The 20,366-nt window shown below is 49.7% G+C and overlaps 1 protein-coding gene across 3 annotated transcripts in view; it reads right to left on the reverse strand.

Annotated features, from left to right (window-relative positions):
• Nucleotides 1-20,366, reverse strand: part of LOC129713301 (probable JmjC domain-containing histone demethylation protein 2C) — an 81,408-nt gene that overhangs the window by 40,841 nt on the left and 20,201 nt on the right. For 2 of the 3 annotated variants that reach the window (XM_055662258.1, XM_055662260.1), the window contains exons 2-3: nt 3,684-3,810; nt 1,859-1,990 (exon numbers count right to left, since the gene is read on the reverse strand). In XM_055662258.1, the coding sequence (XP_055518233.1) occupies nt 1,859-1,990; nt 3,684-3,810 (259 nt within the window). The remainder of the gene's footprint in view (nt 1-1,858; nt 1,991-3,683; nt 3,811-20,366) is intronic. The other variant, XM_055662259.1, reaches the window with a different exon arrangement.

Here is a 20,366-nt window from a genome sequence, read left to right on the forward strand (position 1 = left end):
CCTATTGTGTTAGTTCGCTCATGTGTCAGACGATGTGGCTCGCTGCTGGCTTCTGTCCTTGTCCAACATGTTGACGGAATTGGTGCCCGATGTGGCATTGCTTCGTCACTTCCAGGGATCGCCACCAGGAGACTTCTGTCATGATCCCTATTATGTAGGATAGTGTTAGTGTGCGGGGATCGCTGGTTGTCGTGGATTCGATGGGCCGAAGGGCCTGTTTCCGTGCGGTATTTCCAAAACTGTTTTTGCCACTCCATCTGTGAGGAAATCTCTCGTCTTATTCCTAAAAGGCCCAGCTCGGATTTTGAGACTGCTAACCATGGTAACTCCGCAATCGAGAGACACATATTCCCTGTTGAACCGTGTAAGAGTTCTGCGTGCTTCAATGAGATCACCGCTCATTTAACTGAACTCTGGAGAATCATATGCTTGGCCTCATTAATCTCTCATCGTGCAAACGCACCAACCTGGGATACAATTTTGTGAATCTTTGCTACACTCTCTCCCTGTCAAGTGTATCCTCCCTCAGGCGACGAGACCAAGAGCGAGCACATTACTCCACGAGAAGTGTCGCCCAGGTCCTTTATAATTACAGCAATTAAACGTTGCACTAAGAAATAAACATTTATTTTACAATCACAGCAGAAGGATCCCGACCCAAAATGTTACCTGTCTATTCCCCCCACAGATAGAAACATAGAAAATAGGTGCAGGAGTAGGCCATTCGGCCCTTCGAGCCTGCACCGCCATTCAATATGATCATGGCTGATCATCCAACTCAGTATCCTGTACCTGTCTTCTCTCCATACCCCCTGATCCCTTTAGCCACAAGGGCCACATCTAACACCCACTTAAATATAGCCAATGAACTGTGGCCTCAACTACCTTCAGTGGCAGAGAATTCCACAGATTCACCACTGTTTTTCTCATCTTGGTCCTAAAAGATTTCCCCCTTATCCTTAAACTGTGACCCCGTGTTCTGGAGGTGCTGCTTGACCTGCTGAATTCAATAGACAATAGGTGCAGGAGTAGGCCTTTCGGCCCTTCGAGCCAGCACCGCCATTCACTGTGATCATGGCTGATCATTCCTCCAGCACTTTGCGCTTTGCTGAAGGTTCCGGCATCTGCGGTTTATTTTTTTAATCACTATTTTGTTTACCTTTAGAGTCATCGAGCCCTACAACAGGCCCTTCGGCCCAACTTGCCCATGCTGACTAAGATGCTCCATCTACTACTCCCACCTGCCTAGTCCCTCTAAATCTGCCACAGTGCCGCCTGTAGTTATTCGGGGACTTGGGGCATCCATTCTTCAACTAGAGTCCTGACCTACCATCTACCTAATTGGAGACTTTTCACTATCTTCAATTGGATTTCAATCGGACTTCAATGTTATATCGTGCACTAAATGGTGTATCCGTTATCCGTGCAGTGTGGACAGCCTGATTGTATTGACTGTGCACTAACACCTTCATACACGCGGGACAATTTACAACTTGCCAGTTGTATTGACTGTGCAGTCTTTTCTTTGACTGGACAGCAAGCAAACAAAAGCTTTTCACGTATTTTATACCTCAGTACACGTGACAATAATAAACTAAACAACACTATGTTTAGACGATATGTGTAGGGAGGCAGAGGCGTCTTGACCCGAAACATCACTGCATTCCTTCTCTCCAGAGATGCTGCCTGTCCCGTCGAGTTACTCCAGCATTTTGTGTCTGTGTTAGGTTTCGTTGGCGGGTTGGTCGGTTGGGGGCATGTTGGGATTATCTCCGCGCCTTATGGCACAAAGGCTCTATGTTAGGGAGAGGATGCAATGAAGGAGGAATGGCCAGAGATAGCAGCCAGGGACACTCACGTGGCTGTCGGCTTGGGTTACTCGATGGGACGTTGGCCTGTAGGTGCCGCACCCATCACATGGCGAGGGGCCCTCATCTCCAAGCACGCTCCCCTGAATCAGTGTAGGCTCCACGTTGCGAGCGTCAGGAATCTGGACACAAGGACACATACTCCAGTCAATATTCTGTTGCAAATATTTATCTCTCTCATCCCCCTCTCGCACAGAAACAAAAACTAGGAGGCACAAGATATGGAGGCCTCTACAATGTTTGCCTCCCAATAAGGGGAGCTGCAATCCTCGGGGTGACACGGTGGCACAGCGGTAGTGTTGCTGCCTCACAGCGCCAGAGACCCGGGTTCGATCCTGACCACGGGTGCTGTCTGTGCAGAGTTTGTACGTTCTCCCCGCGACCGTGTGGGTTTTCTCACGTTTCCTCCCACACTCCAAAGACGTACTAGCTGGTAGGTTAATTGGCTTTGGCAAGTTGTAAATCGTCCCGAGTGTATGAAGGTGTTAGTGTACAATGTGATCGCTGGTTGACGTGGACCCGGTGGGCTGAGGAGCCTATATTCACACTGTATCTCTAAAGTCTAAAGTAAACGGATTTCCACTTCATGGGATAATCTGCTCCAGGTTGCTTCAGGAAAAAATCTCAACCCTGGAGACTGGGGAAGAAATCATCACTCCAAAATGTCCCATTATCAGACTAGTGAGTGATTTTCTCATAAACTAGCAGTCTACCTCATTGCTGACATGTCCTTGATTTAATCAGTCCTTTCTCCATTACTGTAACACCATAACGCTGTAACACTATATTCTGCTCCCTGGTACTTTTCCACTGACAGCACCTGTTGTACTTATGCATGGCTTGATTGTACTCATGTATGGTAGGGTTTGACTGGATCACGCACAAACAAAGCTTTTTACTGTATCTCATTTCACGTGGCAATAACAGTAAACCAACATACACTTACAGGTTTGGTATAATTCTAAATTGTCCCTAGTGTGTGTAGGAGAGAAATATAGAAAAACAGGTGCAGGAGTAGGCCATTCGGCCCTTCGAGCCAGCGCCGCCATTCAATATGATCACGGTTGGTCATCTAAAATCAATATCCCGTTCCTGATTTCTCCCCATATCCCTTGATTTTTTTAACTCCTTTAAGTGATAAATCTAACTCTCTCGTGAAAACATGGCGTTATTGTGCGGGGATCGCTGGTGGACACAGACTCAGTGGGCCGAAGGGCCAGATCCCGTGCTGTATCTATGCTAAAGTAACCAAAACTAAAAACAAAGGAATATTTTATAGGCAAATTGCAGATGGAATTTACGTCTGAAAGACGACAAGGGCTGGCACGGAGGCGCAGCGGTAAAGTTGCTGCCTCACAGCGCCAGAGTCCCGGGTTCAATCCTGACCATGGAGTGCTTGTCTGTACGGAGTTTGTACGTTTTCCCCCGTGACCTGTGTGGGTTTTCTCCGAGATTTTCGGCTTCTCCCCACATGCCAAAGACGTACATGTTTGCAGGTTAAATTGGCTTGATATAAATGTATGAATGTAAAATTGTTCCTAGTGTGTGTAGGATGGTGGTCGCTGGTCAGCACGGACCTGGTGGGCCGAAGGGCCTGTTTCTGCGTTGCATCTCTGAACTAAACTAGTGTGTGAATGGGTCATCGCTGGTCGGCATGGACTCGGTGGGCCGAAGGGCCTGTTTCCGCGCTGTGTCTCTGAATTGAACTGAACTAAACTAAAAGTGCTAACATGCTGGAATGAGAAAGTGGAGAAGTGACTCAGAGATGGGATTGTGCTTCCCACTGAACAGCGGCTAACGTCGTAGCGTTCCCACCTTGTCGTTCACAACGATCATGCTACTGCAGAGACTGGGCGCAGGGTCCGAGCATTCGCCACGACCGCTCCGTGGAACTGCCTCCCCGACTCCCCGAGTTCCCTTCACCGGCGTCTCTGGTGTCACCCTGGGGAGAGAGCAGACGAAACGTTGACAGCAACCTCGGAATAGCGCGTCCTTCCCGATCAGTGTGTGCGCTCGCCAGCCAGCCAGCCCAAAGTGTAGGTGTGCTGACATCCAGACCCACCATCTCACCTTCAGTCCCAGCAAACACAATCGGCTGCAGGTGAGGACAACATGCGTGTAAAACAAACTGCGGCTGTCAGAGGTTCAAGTTCAAGGGAGTTTATTGTCATGTGTCCCTGATAGGACAATGAAATTCTTGCTTTGCTTCAGCACACAGAACATAGTAGGCATTGACTACAAAACAGGTCAATGTGTCCATATACCACAATGTAAATATATACACACATGAATAATAAACTGATAAAGTGCAAATAACAGATAATGGGTTATTAATAATCAGAGTTTTGTCCGAGCCGGGTTAAATAGCCTGATGGCTGTGGGGAAGTAGCTATTCCTGAACCTGGTTGTTGCAGTCTTCAGGCTCCTGTACCTTCTACCTGAAGGTAGCAGGAAGATGAGTGTGTGGCCAGGATGGTGTGGGTCTTTGATGATACTGCCAGCCTTTTTGAGGCAGCGACTGCGATAAATGTGGAGAAGGCAGGAGAATGGGGTTTGGAGGGAGAGATAGATCAGCCATGATTGAATGGAGACTTGATTGTCCAAATGGCCTAATTCTTCTCCGATTCCTTATGACCTTGCCATGGAGTGCGGATATTAGTTATTATATTACTAGGATGGAGCCGTTCCCAAACCATGCTGTAAAGCATCCCGACAAAATGCTTTCTACGGCGCATCTGTGGAGGTTGGTGATAGTTGCTGGGGACACGCTAAACTTCCTAAACCATCAAAGGAAGTAGAGGCGTTAACGTGCTAAGAACACCAAGGGCAGATCAGGTAGCAATGTTGATGCGGATAACACAATCTTTTTCGAGGACATGCAGTTTCAGAAGGTTTTGGAGCCTATGGTTTCTGTAGCACATGGCCTAGAAGGGACATTGATTTAAAAAAAAAGACACAAAGTGCTGGAGTAACTCAGCGGGCCGTCAGGCAACATCTCTGGAGAACATGGATGGGGGCTTTTTGGGTTGTTTCAGTCTGAAGAAGGGCCCCATCCTGAACTGTCACCCATCCATGTTCTCCAGGGATGCTGCCTGACCTATTGAGTTCCTCCAGCAGGATTCATGAAGGTAACACAGACACAAAAAGCTGGAGTAACTCAGCCGGACAGGCAGCGTCTCTGGAGAGAAGGAATGGGTGACGTTTAGGGTCGAGACCCAAACTGGCCAGTCCTGGGCCTCCTCCATCGTCAGTGAGACCCAGCGCAAATTGGATATTTCACTGACACCCCAGTGGTAGATACACTGACCTCCCTAACCAAGTAACCCTTGCTTTCCCTCTCTCTCCATCCCCTCCCCCTTCCCAGTTCATCGACCACTCTTACTGTCTCCGTACTGCCCACTCCCCTGACATCAGTCTGAAGGGTCAAAACGTCACCCATTCCTTCTCCCCAGAGATGCTCCCTGTCCCTCTGAGTTACTCCAGTATTTTGTGCCCATCTACGGTTTAAACCAGCATCTGCAGTTCCTTCTAAAGGGCCTGTCCCACTTTCACGACCTAATTCACGACCTCTGCCGAATTTGCCCTTGACTCATACTCGCAGCATGGTCGTCACGAGGTCGTAGATACTCGTGGCATCAAGTAGGTCGGGGCGTTTTTCTAGCCTGATTGAAAATGTCCACGAGTAAAAAAGGTCGTGAATAGCTAGTTCCCCACAGAGAATAACAGGTTCAGGAATAGCTACTTCCCCACAGCCATCAGGCTATTAAACCTGGCTCGGACAAAACTCTGAACATTAATAACCCATTATCTGTTATTTGCACTTTATCAGTTATTTATTCATGTGTTTTGTAGTCATGTTCTGTTAGTCAACTACTATGTTCTGTTGGTTACACAGAAAAGCTGGAGAAACTCAGCGGGTGCAGCAGCATCTATGAACGAAGGAAATAGGAACGTTTCGGGCCGAAACGTTGCCTATTTCCTTCGCTCCATAGATGCTGCTGCACCCGCCTGAGTTTTCCAGCTTTTCTGTGTAACCTTCGATTCTCCAGCATCTGCAGTTCCCTCTTAAATACTATGTTCTGTTGTTCAATAAACTCATTTGAACTTGAATTAGGTCGTGAAAGTGGGACAGGCCCTTTAGACAAATTTGAGGAGTTGCAGATTGTGACAAGTTTGAAGAATAGTTGATATAGTTTAAGAGCCTGCTGGGTGTTGGGAGAGGGGGGGGTATTAACGAGTATTACGAGGAAATTAATGAGTATTAACGACTCATTTATTTTTGTTTAGTTGAGAGATAGTGTGGAAACAGGCCACCGAGTCTGTGCCGACCAGCGATCCCGCACTCTGGCACTATCCTACACACACCAGGGACAATTTACAATCTTTACCAAAGCCAATTAACCTACAAAGCTGTACGTCTCTGGAGTGCGTGAGAAAACCCACGCAGGTCACGGGGAGAACGCACAAACTCCGAGCAGACAGCACCCGTAGCCAGGATCGAACGCGGGACTCCGGCGCTGTAAGGCAGCGACTCTACCGGTGTGCCATCGTGCCACCCCTTAAATGGGCAGCACGCACATCGTATGAGGTCACAGGTCCAGAGAGTTAACTGGTCCCCTCTTCACGGACGCTGGTGTGTGATCGCACCAGTTTGTGTTTCCATTTCAGGGGCAGTCAGGAATGGTTAATAACTCTGGCAGCAAGAGGAGCAGCTGAATTATTCTGCATCTAATGGACGATTCTATCCTCGACTATTTCCACTCTGCGTTCCACCCAGGGACCCGTGCTCCGACACCAAGCTGCTACTCTGCGGGGAAGGGAAACTCCCAGGAGGAAAACAAACATTTGAAGATGCTGCCGAGCGGCGTATATTTTTGGAACGTGGGTTTTGTTTTAAAAGAGTTCTGTCGAGAACGATGGCAGATGTAAGAAACGAGGAAGAAGGTGGGGGTGGGGGTGGGGGGGGGAGCGTGGTGGGGTGGGAGAGAGGGATGAAAGAGCACAGAAAAGAGAGGGGAGAGGGAGAGAGGGGGGGGGGGAGATGGGGGGGGGGGGGGGGGGAGAGGGGGGGGGGAGGGAGAGAGGGGGGGAGGGGGGAGGGGGGAGAGAGAGAGGGAGAGAGAGCGAGAGGGGGGGGAGAGAGAGGGGGGGGGGGGGGGGGGGGAGGGGAGAGGGGGGGGGGGGGAGAGGGGGGGGGGGGGGGAGAGGGAGAGAGGGGGGGGGGGGGGAGAGAGGGGGGGAGGGAGAGAGGGGGGGGAGGGGGGGGGGGGGGGGGGGAGAGAGGGGGGGGAGGGGGGGAGGGGGGGGGGGGGGGGGAGAGAGAAGGGGGGAGGGGGGAGGAGGGGGGAGCGAGGAGGGGGGGGGGGGAGAGACGGGGGGGGGAGGGAGAGAGAGAAGGGGGGGGGGGAGAGAGGGGGGAGGGAGAGAGAGAGGGGGAGGGGGAGAGAGGGGGGGAGGGAGAGAGGAGGGGGGAGGGGGGATTGAGAGAGAGGGAGTGAGGAGAGAGGGGGGGAGAAGGGGGGGGGGGGGGGGAGAGGGGGGTGGGGGGGGGGGGGGGGGGAGAGGGGGGGAGTTTCTCGAAGTCAGTGAAGTCGTCTTCATTAACAGGGCGAAAGAAACAGGCTTCAGTGCAAACACAAGGCCCAGGTTCGGAACAGGAAGCCAAGGCTTCGGGAATCCTGATTCTATGCAAATGTGCATTAAAACTAACAGAAAGTCCTTTAAAAGAAGTGCTGGTCTTTTTTTTTTAAACGTTTCCTACCACTGTGTTGCATTCTTCTTACAAAATAAAAACAAAGGAAAAAAACCCTTCTCACGCAGTCTCTCTCTCTCTGTCTGCCCCTGTGTAGCTTTGCAGCGTTTGAGTAGAAAAGGTTTTGATTCCAAGGGGCAAGACAGGGCAGTCATTCTGAGACCGCAGCCAACACGCTGGAAAATTGTCGGCCCGATGCCCAGTCACCTTGGCAACCATTCAGTTTCTGGCGCATGCAACAGCCAATTCCCATCTCCTTCAGACATCGAGCTTCATGTGGACAGGGGTTTTTTGTTTTACCCAACTCCTGAGGCTTTTAAGGTCACTTTTGGGCTTCCCCCCCCCCCCCCCCCCCCCCCCCACCATGCACGTCGCTCCATGGTACCGTTTACCAGTGGGTTTTTTTAAGTTCGTGAGGAAGGGGTGACTTGGATCCTCGCTTCCTCTGTGTGGGATTATTTTTGGCCAAGATTATTTCCCCGCCCCTCCCCCTCCTCACAATTCCTCCATGGTTGCACACTTGGCACCAACCACTGTCACGGGTTCGATCCCAGCCTCGGCTCGCTTTGCTGCCCTCAGCACGATAGGTTTACACCATTTACCTCCCATGTTAAGGTGGCGCAGTGATAGAGTTGCAGCCTCACAGCGCCAGAGACCCGGGTTTGTGCTGTTTGTACGAAGTTTGTGTGTTCTCACCGTGACCCACGTGGGTTTTCTCCGGGTGATCCAGTTTCCTCCCAAACGCCAAAGACCTTCAGGTTTATAGGCTAATTGGCTTTGGTGTCATTGTAAATCGTTCCCTGGTGTGTGTAAGATAGTCCCCTGTCCCACTTAAGAAACATGAACGGAAACCTCTGGAGACTTTGCGCCCCACCCAAGGTTTCCGTGCGGTTCCCGGAGGTTGCAGGTGGTTGCCGGAGGTTGCAGGTAGTGGAAGCAGGTAGGGAGACTGACAAAAACCTCCGGGAACTACTCAGAAACCTTGGGTGGGACGCAAGGTCTCCAGAGGTTTCCGTTCAGGTTTCCTAAGTGGGACAGGGGCATAAGTGTGTAGAGGTTGCCTCTTGGTGTGGACTCAGTTGGCTTAAGGGCCTGTTTCTGCGCTGTATCTCTAAACTAAACTAAAGTCAGTAGGTAAGTCAAATGATCAGAGAGTTCTGCTCCCGATGACACACGTTCCACCATGCCAGAGGCAACCTTTAAACTTTAGAGACACAGTGTGGAAACAGGCCCTTCGGCCCGCCGATCAGCAATTACTAGCCCTCTCCTACAACACCAGGGACAATTTTACAATTCAGCATAGCCAGTTAACCCACAAACCTGTATGTCGCTGGAAACCAGGGCACCCGGAGAAAACCTACGTGGTCACAGGGAATAATTGTCCCTAGTGGGTGTGGGATGGTGTTAATGTGCTGGTCAGCACGGACCTGTTGGGCCGAAGGGCCTGTTTCCATGCTGTGTCTCTAAACTAAACTAAACGTGAAACATAGCAGGCGAGCTGCAGAGATTCTGGAAGCACGGTGTTGAAAAAAAATAAATGAACTGCGAGGTTGAAATGCATTGAACTGGAAGATCACCTTGTTCTTACAGTGGTAGTAAATGAACCAAGGCCAAACTCGACAAATCTTAATCTAATTGCCGCAACAAAGTAACTTGGATCCCATCCATGAAAGTGCTGTGGCAAATGCAGCTCACCTTGCCTACAATACAACTTTAAGGTAGACAAGTCTGAAGAAGGGTCTCGACCCGAAACATCGCCAATTCCATAGAACCTCTCCACAGATGCTGCCTCACCCACCAAGTTTCTCCAGCATTTTTTGTCTACCTCCGTTATCCCAGCATCCGCAGTTCTTTCTTAAACACATATACAATACAATTTTGATGCGTCACCTAACAGTGATCTACAGTCCATCCTCAGGAATATTAGACCAGTCCATTCCCATACTGACCTCTTTGCCCTGGGCCTCCGCCACTGGCAGAGCAAGGCCACACACAAACTGGAGAAACCGCATCTTATATTTCGCTTGGGCAGCTTACACCCCAGCGGTATGAACGTTGATTTCTCTCATTTCAAGCAACTCCTGCATTCCCTCCACTCCCCCACCCTAGTCATCCTACTAGTTCCACTGTTCGCTTCCTAGTATCCCTTTCGTTAGCACATCGTCCCCAGCCAACAATGGCCCATTGTGGGCTCCACCTCTCCTGAGGTCATCTAATGCCGGATCTGATTTGTTCTGGCCTCCAGATCCTCCCCCATCTTCATCTTTCAGTCTGAAGATGGGTTCCGACCTATTCTTTCTCTCCAGAGATGCTGCCGGTCCCGCTGAGTTACCCCTGCATTTTGTGTCTATCTTCAATTTTCTTGGCCCCGCTCTGGGAGTAGAAGTGGGGGCGGATCCGGACTGCAACGGCCGTGAGCCCCAGGCCGAGTTCGGCGATCGTTTGCGTGCTTCTGCTGCTGTTGAAGGTGAGACGTTGTGTCGCGCCAGGGTCTTGGTCCTGTCCCACTTTGGCCGTCAGTTAAGCGACAGGCCGTTGGCGTGCAAAGATTTTGTTTGCAACAAAAATTTTGGAGCCCCGCGCGATGTCTCGCACAACTCCATACCCCTCCGCGCTTCCCAGTGGGACCAGCCCCGCGCAGCCACACGGTGCCCGTGAGCCTCAATGCAACGACGAGCTTGCGTAATTTGCGTGCCAAGGACACGTAAGTGGGACAGGCCCTTTACACTATCCCACACACACTACGGACAATTTACAATTACACAAAGCCAATTAGCCTTCAAACCTTTACGCCTTTTGAGTGTGGGAGTAAACCCATGCAGGTCACGGAGAGAACGTACAAACTCCGCACAGACAGCTCCCATAGTCGGGATCGATCCCTGGTCTCTGGCGTTGTGAGGCAGCAACTCTACCACAGAGCCACCGTGCCGCCACACATTGTTTGATTTACAACTGTTCCAAGTCAGACATACAAAAGAAGTTGGGAAAGAAAAATGCATGGAACCGGGTCGGACCTGTATTGCAGGTCACTGGGTGTGTACTGAAGAGGCATGCGAATAACAAGAGCACTCATGCAGTGCACCATGCACCATGGAATGCAGGAATTCCCTGTGACCAAGTACCGTATCACCCTCTCTGAGTGAATGCAGTCACAACTCTCACCACAACTCATAAGTGATAGGAGCAGAATTAAGCCATTCGGCCCATCAAGTCTACTCCACCGTTCAATCATTGCTTATCTATCTCTCCCTCCTAACCCCATTCTCCTGCCTTCGCCCCATAACCCCTGACACCCGTACTAATCAAGAATCTATCTATCTCTGCCGTAAAACTGTCCACTGACTTGGCCTCCACAGCCTTCTGTGGCAAAGAATTCCACAGATTCACCATCATCTTTCTAAAGAAATTTCGGCTCGTCTTCCGAAAAGAACGTCCTTTAATTCTGAGGCTACGACCTCTAGTCCTAGACTCTCGCACTAGTGGAAACATCTTCTCTATATCTACTCTATCCAAGCCTTTCACTATTCTGTACGTTTCGACGAGGTCCCCCCCCTCATTCTTCCAAACTCCAGCGAGTACAGGCCCAGTGCCGACAAACGCTCATCATAGGTTAGCCCACTCATTCCTGGGATCGTCTTGTAAACCTCCTCCGGGCCCCTCTCCAGAGCCGGCACATCCTTCCTCAGGAAGGGTAATGCTGAGGCAGGATTTGAAACATGACGCCGAAAAGTGCTGGAGAGAACAATGTGTACAGGCTGCTAGCAATGGGTGGTGCTGGCTCGAAGGGCCGAATGGCCTCCTCCTGCACCTATTTTCTATGTGATGCCCAGAATGAACAGCACTCGAGTTCACGGCTCATCTGGAGTGGGAGGTGACACATCTCTCAGCTTCTTACAGCTCGGAAGGATCGCCTCTCCCGAGAGAGATGCCATCATCAGTAATTCGATGGCAAATGCATGGCAGGGCCCTGGGGAGTGTTGTAGAGCAGAGGGGTCTAGGAGTGAAGACACATTGGCCTTCATCAGTCAGAGTTTTTAGTTTATTTACTTTAGAGTTACAGCGTGAAACAGGCCCTTCGGCCCACCGAGTCCATGCCGACCAACGTTCCCCGCACACTTACACCACCCCACACACAAACCGGGAACAATTTACAATCATACAAAGCCGATTAACTTACAGACTTGTACTTCTTTCCAGTATGGGAGTGACCTGGAGATCCCGGAGAAAACCCACGCAGGTCACGGGGAGAACGTACAAACTCTGTGCAGACAAGAACCGAACCAGGGTCTCTGGCGCTGTAAGGCAGCAACTCTACCGCTGCACCACAGTGCCACCCTACTATGGTAGGAACCTTAAGGATGACCCTTTTATTGATTTTAATTGCAGGATGTGAGAGTCACAGGTGGTCGAGTTTTTAATTTTTAATGCGAAGATTGTGCTGAGTTGCATTTGTGACCAGCTGCAGTGTGTGCGGTGAAGGTATTTTGCAGTACAAGAGCCTTCAGTAGCTGCAGTTAAATCTGCTCCTCTTCCATAGGCAGTCCCTCAGGATCAAAGCTGACCTGATTTCAGTTTGCTTCTGAGGTAACTGCTGAGACCAATATAGGAACTGCAGACTTCTCCTTCGTTGGGGCAGAGGACAAGGCGGCACAGCGGTCGAGTTGCCGACTCACAGCGCCAGAGACCCGGGTTCGATCCCGACTACAGGTGCTGTCTGTGAGGAGCTTGCACGTTCTCCCTGTGACTGTGCGGTTTCCTCCGGGTGCTCCAGGTTCAGTTTACTCCGGAGACGCGCGGGTTTATAGGCTAATTGGCCTCTGCAAACTTGCCACTAGAGTGTCGCAAGTGGAAGAGTAATTGGTTCTAGCAGAACTAGCATGGATGGGTGATCAATGGTCGACATGGACTTGGTGGGCCGAAGGGTCTGTTTCCATGCTGTCCCTCCAAACTAAACTGAAGGTCAGAAGTGATCTGATTGTCGTCTCAACTGCATATCCCCGGCACTCATAAGGCCAGAAGGAATAGTAGAGTTATGCCATTCGGCCCATCAGGTCTCCACCATCCATCTCTCCCTCTTAACCCCATTCTCCTGTCCATTTCCCCATAACTTCTGAAACCTGTACTAATCAAGAATCTATCTAACTCGGCCTCTACTCTTATGCGTTTTCACATCATAAATCTCTGTACCACTAACCTAAAAATATTCAAAGACTTCTACCACTGCCGTTGAAAAAAACACTGTCTTAAAGAGACGACCCTTGATTTATAAGCAGTGACACTTTCACCAAGGAAGCCAAAGAACACGAAGTTAATTTTAGACTTTAGATATACTGCGTTGAAACAGGCCCTTCGGCCCATGAGTCCGTGCTGACCAGTGATCTCCCCGTAGCGCTAATCCTACACCCTATGGACAAATTTCACAAAAAAAAATCAAAGACAATTAACCGATAAACATGTACGTCTTTGGAGTGTGGGAGGAAACCGGAGCACCCGGATAGAATTCACAGGGAGAACGTACATATCCCGTACAGACAGCACCCGTAGTCAGGATCGAACCCGGGACTCTGGCGCTGCAAGGCAGCAACTCTACCGCCAAGCCACTAATTTTCTTCACAGCTGACTAGCTAATCATGTTTGCTCACTAAAGATAGACGCAGAATGCTGCAGTGACTCAGTGGGACAGGCAACGTCTCTGGAGAGAAGGAATGGGTGACGTTTCGGGTCGAGACCATTCTTCAGACTGATGTCGGGTTGTGACCCGCTGGGTTACTCCAGCATTTTGCGTCTATCTTCGGTGCAAACCAGCGCCTGCAGTTCCTTCCTGCGCAAGTTTGCTCACAACGTTGGTGTCTCTTTCAAGCGTAGCATTACCGGAGAAAACCTCAAAACCACAAATGAATCCTGAAGGGGCAGCTGAGAAGAGGGTCGCGGTTTCAAAGCAGCGAGCTGGCGGGAGGTGCCGTGCGAGGAGGGTGCAGGGCGGAGGAAAGGGGAGGTCGTAGCGATGGAGGGAAGGAGAGATTGTCAATTGAGGATCGGGTGGGAGACAATTTAGTTTAGAGATACAGCATGGAAATCCTGTAGGCCCTAGTGTGTCGGATATGGGGAGAAATCAGGAACTAATTTTGGATTCTCAGCCATGATCGTATTGAATGGCGGTGCTGGCTCGAAGGGCCAAATGGTCTACACCTGCATCTATTGTCTATGTTTCAATTTTAATCCAATATTTCCACTCTCCTCCATAGAACAGTTAGAGTCATAGAGTCATACAGCACGGAGACGGGCCCTTCGGCCCAACGTGCCTATGCTGACCAAAGTGTCCAATCTACACCAATTCCACCAGCCCGCATTTGGCCCTCTAATCCTTTTCAATCCATGTACCCGTCCAGCGCAGAAACAGGCCCCTTGGGCTACCGGACCCGCCCGCACCAACCAGTGACAACCGCACACTAACACTATCCCACACACACTAGGGACAATTATACATTGATACTAAGCCAATTAACCTACAAACCTGAACTTCTTTGGAGTATGGGAGGAAACCGAAGATCTTCGGAGAAAACCCATGCAGGTCACGAGGAGAACGTACAAACTCCGCACAGACAGCACCCATAGTCAGGATCGAACCCATCTCTGGCGCTGTAAGGCTGATGGTAGCTCTACCACCATACCACCCACATCCTTTAATTGTTGTTATACTTGTCTCAGCCATCTCCTCTGACAGCTCGTTCCATACACCCACCACCCTTTGTGCAAAAAGGTTGCCCCTCAGGTTCCGATTAAATCTTTCTCCCCTCACTTTAAAGCCCTGTCTTTCTGTGACTAGAGTTGTACCCGTCTCCTTAAATATATCCAAGGCCTCCACAGCCCTCTGTAGCAGTGAATTCCAGAGACTCAGCACCCGGTGTGTGAAGAGATTTCTGCTCTTCTCAAATTGAATTGAAATGTTACATCCTGTATCTGGAGACAGCAAAGCTTTCTTCAGGACTCTCCGCCCAGGGAAACATCCCCCTCACATCCAATCTGTCTAGCTTTGTCAGCATGTTGAATGTTTCGACTCAAGCCCCTGCTGTTCTTCAAAACTCTAGCAAATGTGCACCTCTTTGATCTAATCCTTCCCCTTGCAGCAGTCTCGCAAGCCCAGGTGTCAGTCAGGCCCAGTTAGTCTTGCCTCCCTGCTCTTTTCACACAGCCCGACATGTTTCCCTCATGAGTCTGAGGAAGGGTCTCAACCCGAAACGTCACCCATTCCTTCTCTCAAGAGATGCTGCCTGTCCCGCTGAGTTACTCCAGCTTTTTGTGTCTATCTTCGGTTTTGACCAGCATCTGCAGTTCCTTTTTATACATGTTTCCCTCAAATTCGACTGATCCCAGATTGTATTAGTTACGGGCCGGCCTCCGTCTAACAAGCTAGCCTGGTCCTTCAAAACATTCCCCACAGAGGAATTTATCTGCAAAGGGGAGAGAGTTCAGGGAAATATTGTGACTCCTTCAGACTGCAGAGCAATGACCGGTCCATCCTCGTAAAGGCTTTAGAGATACAGCGTGAAAACAGGCCCTTCGGCCCACCAAGTCCATGCCACCCAGCGATCACGCCACATACTATCATGACCCTCCACACTGGGGACAATCCTTCAGGTTCCAGAGAAATAACTGGACCATCCTTGCAAAGGCTTTACTCTAGCGATAAAGTGTACAAACAGGCCCTTCGGCCCACCGAGTCCATGCCGACCAGCGATCACCCCGAACAATAACACAACGCTACACACCGAGAACTATTTAGAATTTATAGAAGCCAATAATCCTACAAACCTGCACGTCTTTGGAGTGGGGCAGGAAACCGGAGCACCGGGAAATAAATGTGGCCATGGGGAGAATGTAAAAAAACTCTGTACAGAGAGCACCTGTAGTCAGGATCGAACCTGGGCCCCTGGCGCTGTAAGGCAACAACTCTACTGCTGCGCCACCATGCTGCCCATCATTGCCCTTTTAAGTGTGATGTCTGGAATGTCCATGGCCAGGATGTGACATGTTAACGTTTCCCAGTTACAATTGAAGTTTAAAAGATCGCACCCACCAGACTCAGCAACAGCATCTTGCTCTCTGGTTAACGGGCTTCTGAACGGTTCTCCCACCTCGGTACTTGTGACACTAATAGACCTAAACCTGATAAGACTGGCTGTGACCCCTCTGCTCACAATAGCCAATATCATAGAAACATAGAAAATAAGTGCATGAAGAGACCATTCGGCCCTTTGAGCCTGCACCGCCATTCATTGTGAACATGGCTGATTGTCCCCAATCAATAACCCGTGCCTGCCCTCCCCTCCCCATATCCCTTGATTCCACTAACCCCTAGAGCTTTATCTAACTCTCTCTTAAATCCATCCAGTGATTTGGCCTCCACTGCCCTCTGTGGTAGGGAATTCCACAAATTCACAACTCTCCGGGTGAAAACGTTTTTTCTCACCTCAGTCTTAAATGGCCTCGCCTTTATTCTAAGACTGTGGCTCGACCAACATTGGGAACATTCCTGCATCTAGCTTGTCCAGTCCTTTTATAATCTTATATGTTTCTATTAGATACCCCCTCATCCTTCTAAACTCCAGTGAATACAAGTCTAATCTTTTCAATCTTTCCTCATATGACAGTCCCAATCTTTCCTCATATGATGTTTCCTCATACGACAGTTCACGAGATTGATCCCAGGGATCAATCTCGTGAACCTACGCTGCACTGCCTCAACCACAAGGATGTCCTTCCTCAAATTAAGAGACCAAAACTGCACGCAATACTCCAGATGTGGTCTCACTAGAGCCCTATACAACTGCAGAAGAACATCTTTACTCCATTCCACTAGCTTTCTTCACAGCCTGCTGTACCTGCACGCCAACTTTCACTGCTGGTGTACAATATCAAGCCTAATATTCTTACATTATAATGCATTATAATTCCCCTCTGCCGATCAGACACACAAGTTCCACAATACCAAGTTCTGATTTAATAAATGCTATTAATAAATCTCACAGTGACAAGATTATCTGGGGAGGCACAGAAGCACAGAGGGAGATCCTGACTTCGATCCTGACTACGGGTGCTGTCGGTGCGGAGTTTGTACGTTCTTGCCGTGACCGTGTGGGTTTGCTCCGGGTGCTCCGGTTTCCTCCCACACTACAATTATCTTCGGTATAGATTGTAAATGATCCCTGGGGTGTAGGATGGTGTTAGTGTGCAGGGATCGCTGGTCGGCGCGGACTCGGTGAGCCGAGAAGAGCCCGCTTCTGAACTGCATCTCCAAACTATAGATTGTAACAACACTATCAATGGGGCAGACAAAATGTTTAGGGAGGAACTGCAGATGCTGGTTTAAACCGGAGAGACACAAAATGCTGGAGTAACTCAGCGAGACAGAGAAGGATCTTGACCCGAAACGTCACCTATACCTTGTCTGTCCCGCTGAGTTACTCCATCTTCCTTCGATGGGACATATGTGACAGTGCTATGATATTCAGTGTAATGCCCCAGTACATACAATGTATATGGCATAATACTACGAAGATAGACACAAAAAGTGGAGTAACTCAGCGGGACAGGCAGCATCGCTGGAGAGAAGGAATGGGTGAAGTTTCGGGTCGAGACCCTTCTTCAGGGGAAAGGGAAAACGAGAGATATAGACGATGATGTAGAGAGATAAAGATCAAAGAATCAAAGATAGGCACAAAAGTAACAATGATAATGGAAACAGGCCATTGTTAGCTGTATAGGGAGGAACTGCAGGTGCTGTTTTAGACCGAATATCTGAAGAAGGGTCTCGACCCGAAACGTCACCCATTCCTTCTCTCCAGAAATGCTGCCCGTCCCGCTGAGTTACTCCAGCCTTTTGTGTGTCGATCTATTGTTAGCTGTTTGTTGGGTGAAAATGTGAAGCTGGTGCCACACCACAGTCATTTGTCCTTTGTGTTTAAAGATTGCTGGTCTGGCTAATGCATAGGAAGGAACTGCAGATGCTGGTTTAATCCGAAGATAGACACGAAAAGGCTGGAGTAGCTCAACAGGACAGGAGAGTAGTGAGCGACGTTTCTGGTCGAGACCCTTCGAGCAGTCTGTGACACACCGAGCGAGCGAGGGGCCACTGTTTGCCTGGCGTGATTAACAGTGGGCAGGCTGCTGCTGATGTGAGAGAGATTCACACTGCTTGTCCTGCTGCTCCCTCTCAGCAGTTCGTTTCAACCCCCCCCCCTCACCACCTGCCCGCTGGGGTTTCAGCCCACATGAGTCTCCGCTGAGAGAATGACTGTGACTGAGATCGTCTCACGTCTCAGGGACAGGGTTGAAGCTCTTCAAGGATAACTTGAGGAAGTCCTTGAAACATTGTGGATTCCCTGAGAGTGCTTTTTCTCTGCTGCTATATATAGCATTCGGAACATATCATGTGATTTTTTATAATTCCGCTCAGGGCATTTGGCTGTGGGACTGCAGGAACTGGGCGGGTTATTTAACTGTGTGGGAAGGAACTGCAGATGCTGGCTTACACCGAAGATAGACACAAGATGCTGGAGTAACAACATTTAACGCCATTTATCCTTGTTCTCCAGAGACGCTTCCTGACCTGCTGAGTTACTCCAGCACTTTGTGTCCTTTTGTGCACCGACCAGCATCTGCGGTTCTGTGATTAGAGTCACAGAGTGATACAGTGTGGAAACAGGCCCTTCGGCCCAACTTGCCCACACCGGCCAACGTGTCCCAGCTACAATAGTCCCACCTGCCCGCGTTTGGTCCATATCCCTCCAAACCTGTCCTATCCACGCACCTGTCTTAACTGTTTCTTAAATGTTGGGATAGTCCCAGCCTCAACTACCTCCTCTGGCACCTTATTCCATACACCCACCACCCTTTGTGTGAAAAAGTTACCCTTCAGATTCCTGTCAAATATTTTCCCTTTTACCTTAAACCTATGTCCTCTGGTCCTCGATTCCCCTACTCTGGGCAAGAGACTCTGTGCATCTACCCAATCTATTCCTGCTCATGATTTTATGCACCTCAATAAGAGCACTCCTCATTCTCCCGCGCTCCAAGGAATAGAGACCCAGCCTGCTCAACCTCTCCCTATAGCTCACACCCTGCAGTCCTGGCAACATCCTCGTTAATCTTCTCTACACCCTTTCCAGCTTGACAACATATTTCCTATAACATGGTGCCCAGATCCGAGTACAATATTTACTTGTCGGGATGCAGAATGAGACCATTTGGCCCACTGGGTCCATGCTAGCAATCCCACGTTCTATTCCCCTTTTCTTTATATCCCTGCACCTTATTTTCTCCGTCGCTTGCTTCGAACACTTTCACAAAGGGCATTTACACTCGCCTATTGCACTGCCAGCCAGCCAGCCTTTAAGATGTGGGAGGAAACTGGAGGTCAGATGGGGGATGTGCATACTCCATGCAGACAGGTCAGTATCGAACCTTTCACCCTGAGACAACAGTACTAATGGCTGGATCAGCATGCCGCCCACTCATTTAACGCTGGGAATTTTTATGACCCAGAAAATTATGGGCGTGAAGCAGGTCACAGAAGCATCTGTGGTTTTCATTGAAAAGACACAAGGTTTACTCCTCATTTAAGAATAAGGAGCCAGCCATTTAGAACGGAGACGAGGAAACACTTTTTCTCACAGAGAGTGGTGAGTCTGTGGAATTCTCTGCCACAGAGGGCGGTGGAGGCAGGTTCTCTGGGTGCTTTCAAGAGAGAGCTAGACAGGGCTCTTAAAGATAGTGGAGTCAGGGGATATGGGGAGAAGGCAGGAACAGGGTACTGATTGGGGATGATCAGCCATGATCACATTGAATGGCGGTGCTGGCTTGAAGGGCCAAATGGCCTAGTCGTGCACTTATTGTCTATTGTCTAAGGAGTTAAACAACCTGAAGATAGACACAACATGCTGGAGTAACTCAGCGGGTCAGGCAGCAGCATCTCTGGAGAGAAGGAATGGCTGACGTTTCAGGTCGAGACCCTTCTTCAGACTCATGAGGGAAACATGTCGGGCTGTGGGAAAAGAGCAGGGAGGCAAGACTAGCTGGGCCTAACTAGTCTGAAGGAGGGTCTGTACTGTTTGATGGACTGGGTTACATCTACAACTCTTATCAATGTCTCACGGCCTTGGGAAGATCTGTTCCCAGACCAAGCTGGGAGGCAATCCAGCAGTCCAGATTTTAAAGACCTCCAACAGGTCACCCCTTATCCATCATTTCTCAAGGTTCATCTTCAGACTCGACCCGAAACATTGCTCGTTTCCGACCTATTTTTTTCAAATATTCACTAGGATTCCAGTCTCAAGATGGCGGCCAGCTCAGGCGACTATGTGCATGCTGGCCACAGACGCAGATCCCCAATCGCACATTACATTCGCTCAAATCTGTATTCCGACTGCAACATTTCTGACTTTTAACCATGACCTTCTTAAACTATCTGTATGCTGTAAACGGCTCAATTACAATCGTGTCTAGGCTTTCCGCTGACTGGATAGCGCGCGACCCAAGCTGTCGGGCGTACCCCGGTCGGTACACGTGGCAATAAACACAATTAAACTGCGTCGGTTGCCCCATGTGTGAGAGAAAGAGCTTTAAATGTTCGACATTTGCTAACTTGTCAGTGGGAATGTGCGTTCCCGCTGAGCACAATGCGAGGCAGCAAGGCCGTGGCGGTGGGATGTGGGGATTAAACAGCACTGAAAGGGTTAAACCAGCGC

Source organism: Leucoraja erinacea, chromosome 35 (genome assembly GCF_028641065.1).
Source record: "Leucoraja erinacea ecotype New England chromosome 35, Leri_hhj_1, whole genome shotgun sequence".
Lineage (NCBI taxonomy): Eukaryota > Metazoa > Chordata > Chondrichthyes > Rajiformes > Rajidae > Leucoraja > Leucoraja erinaceus.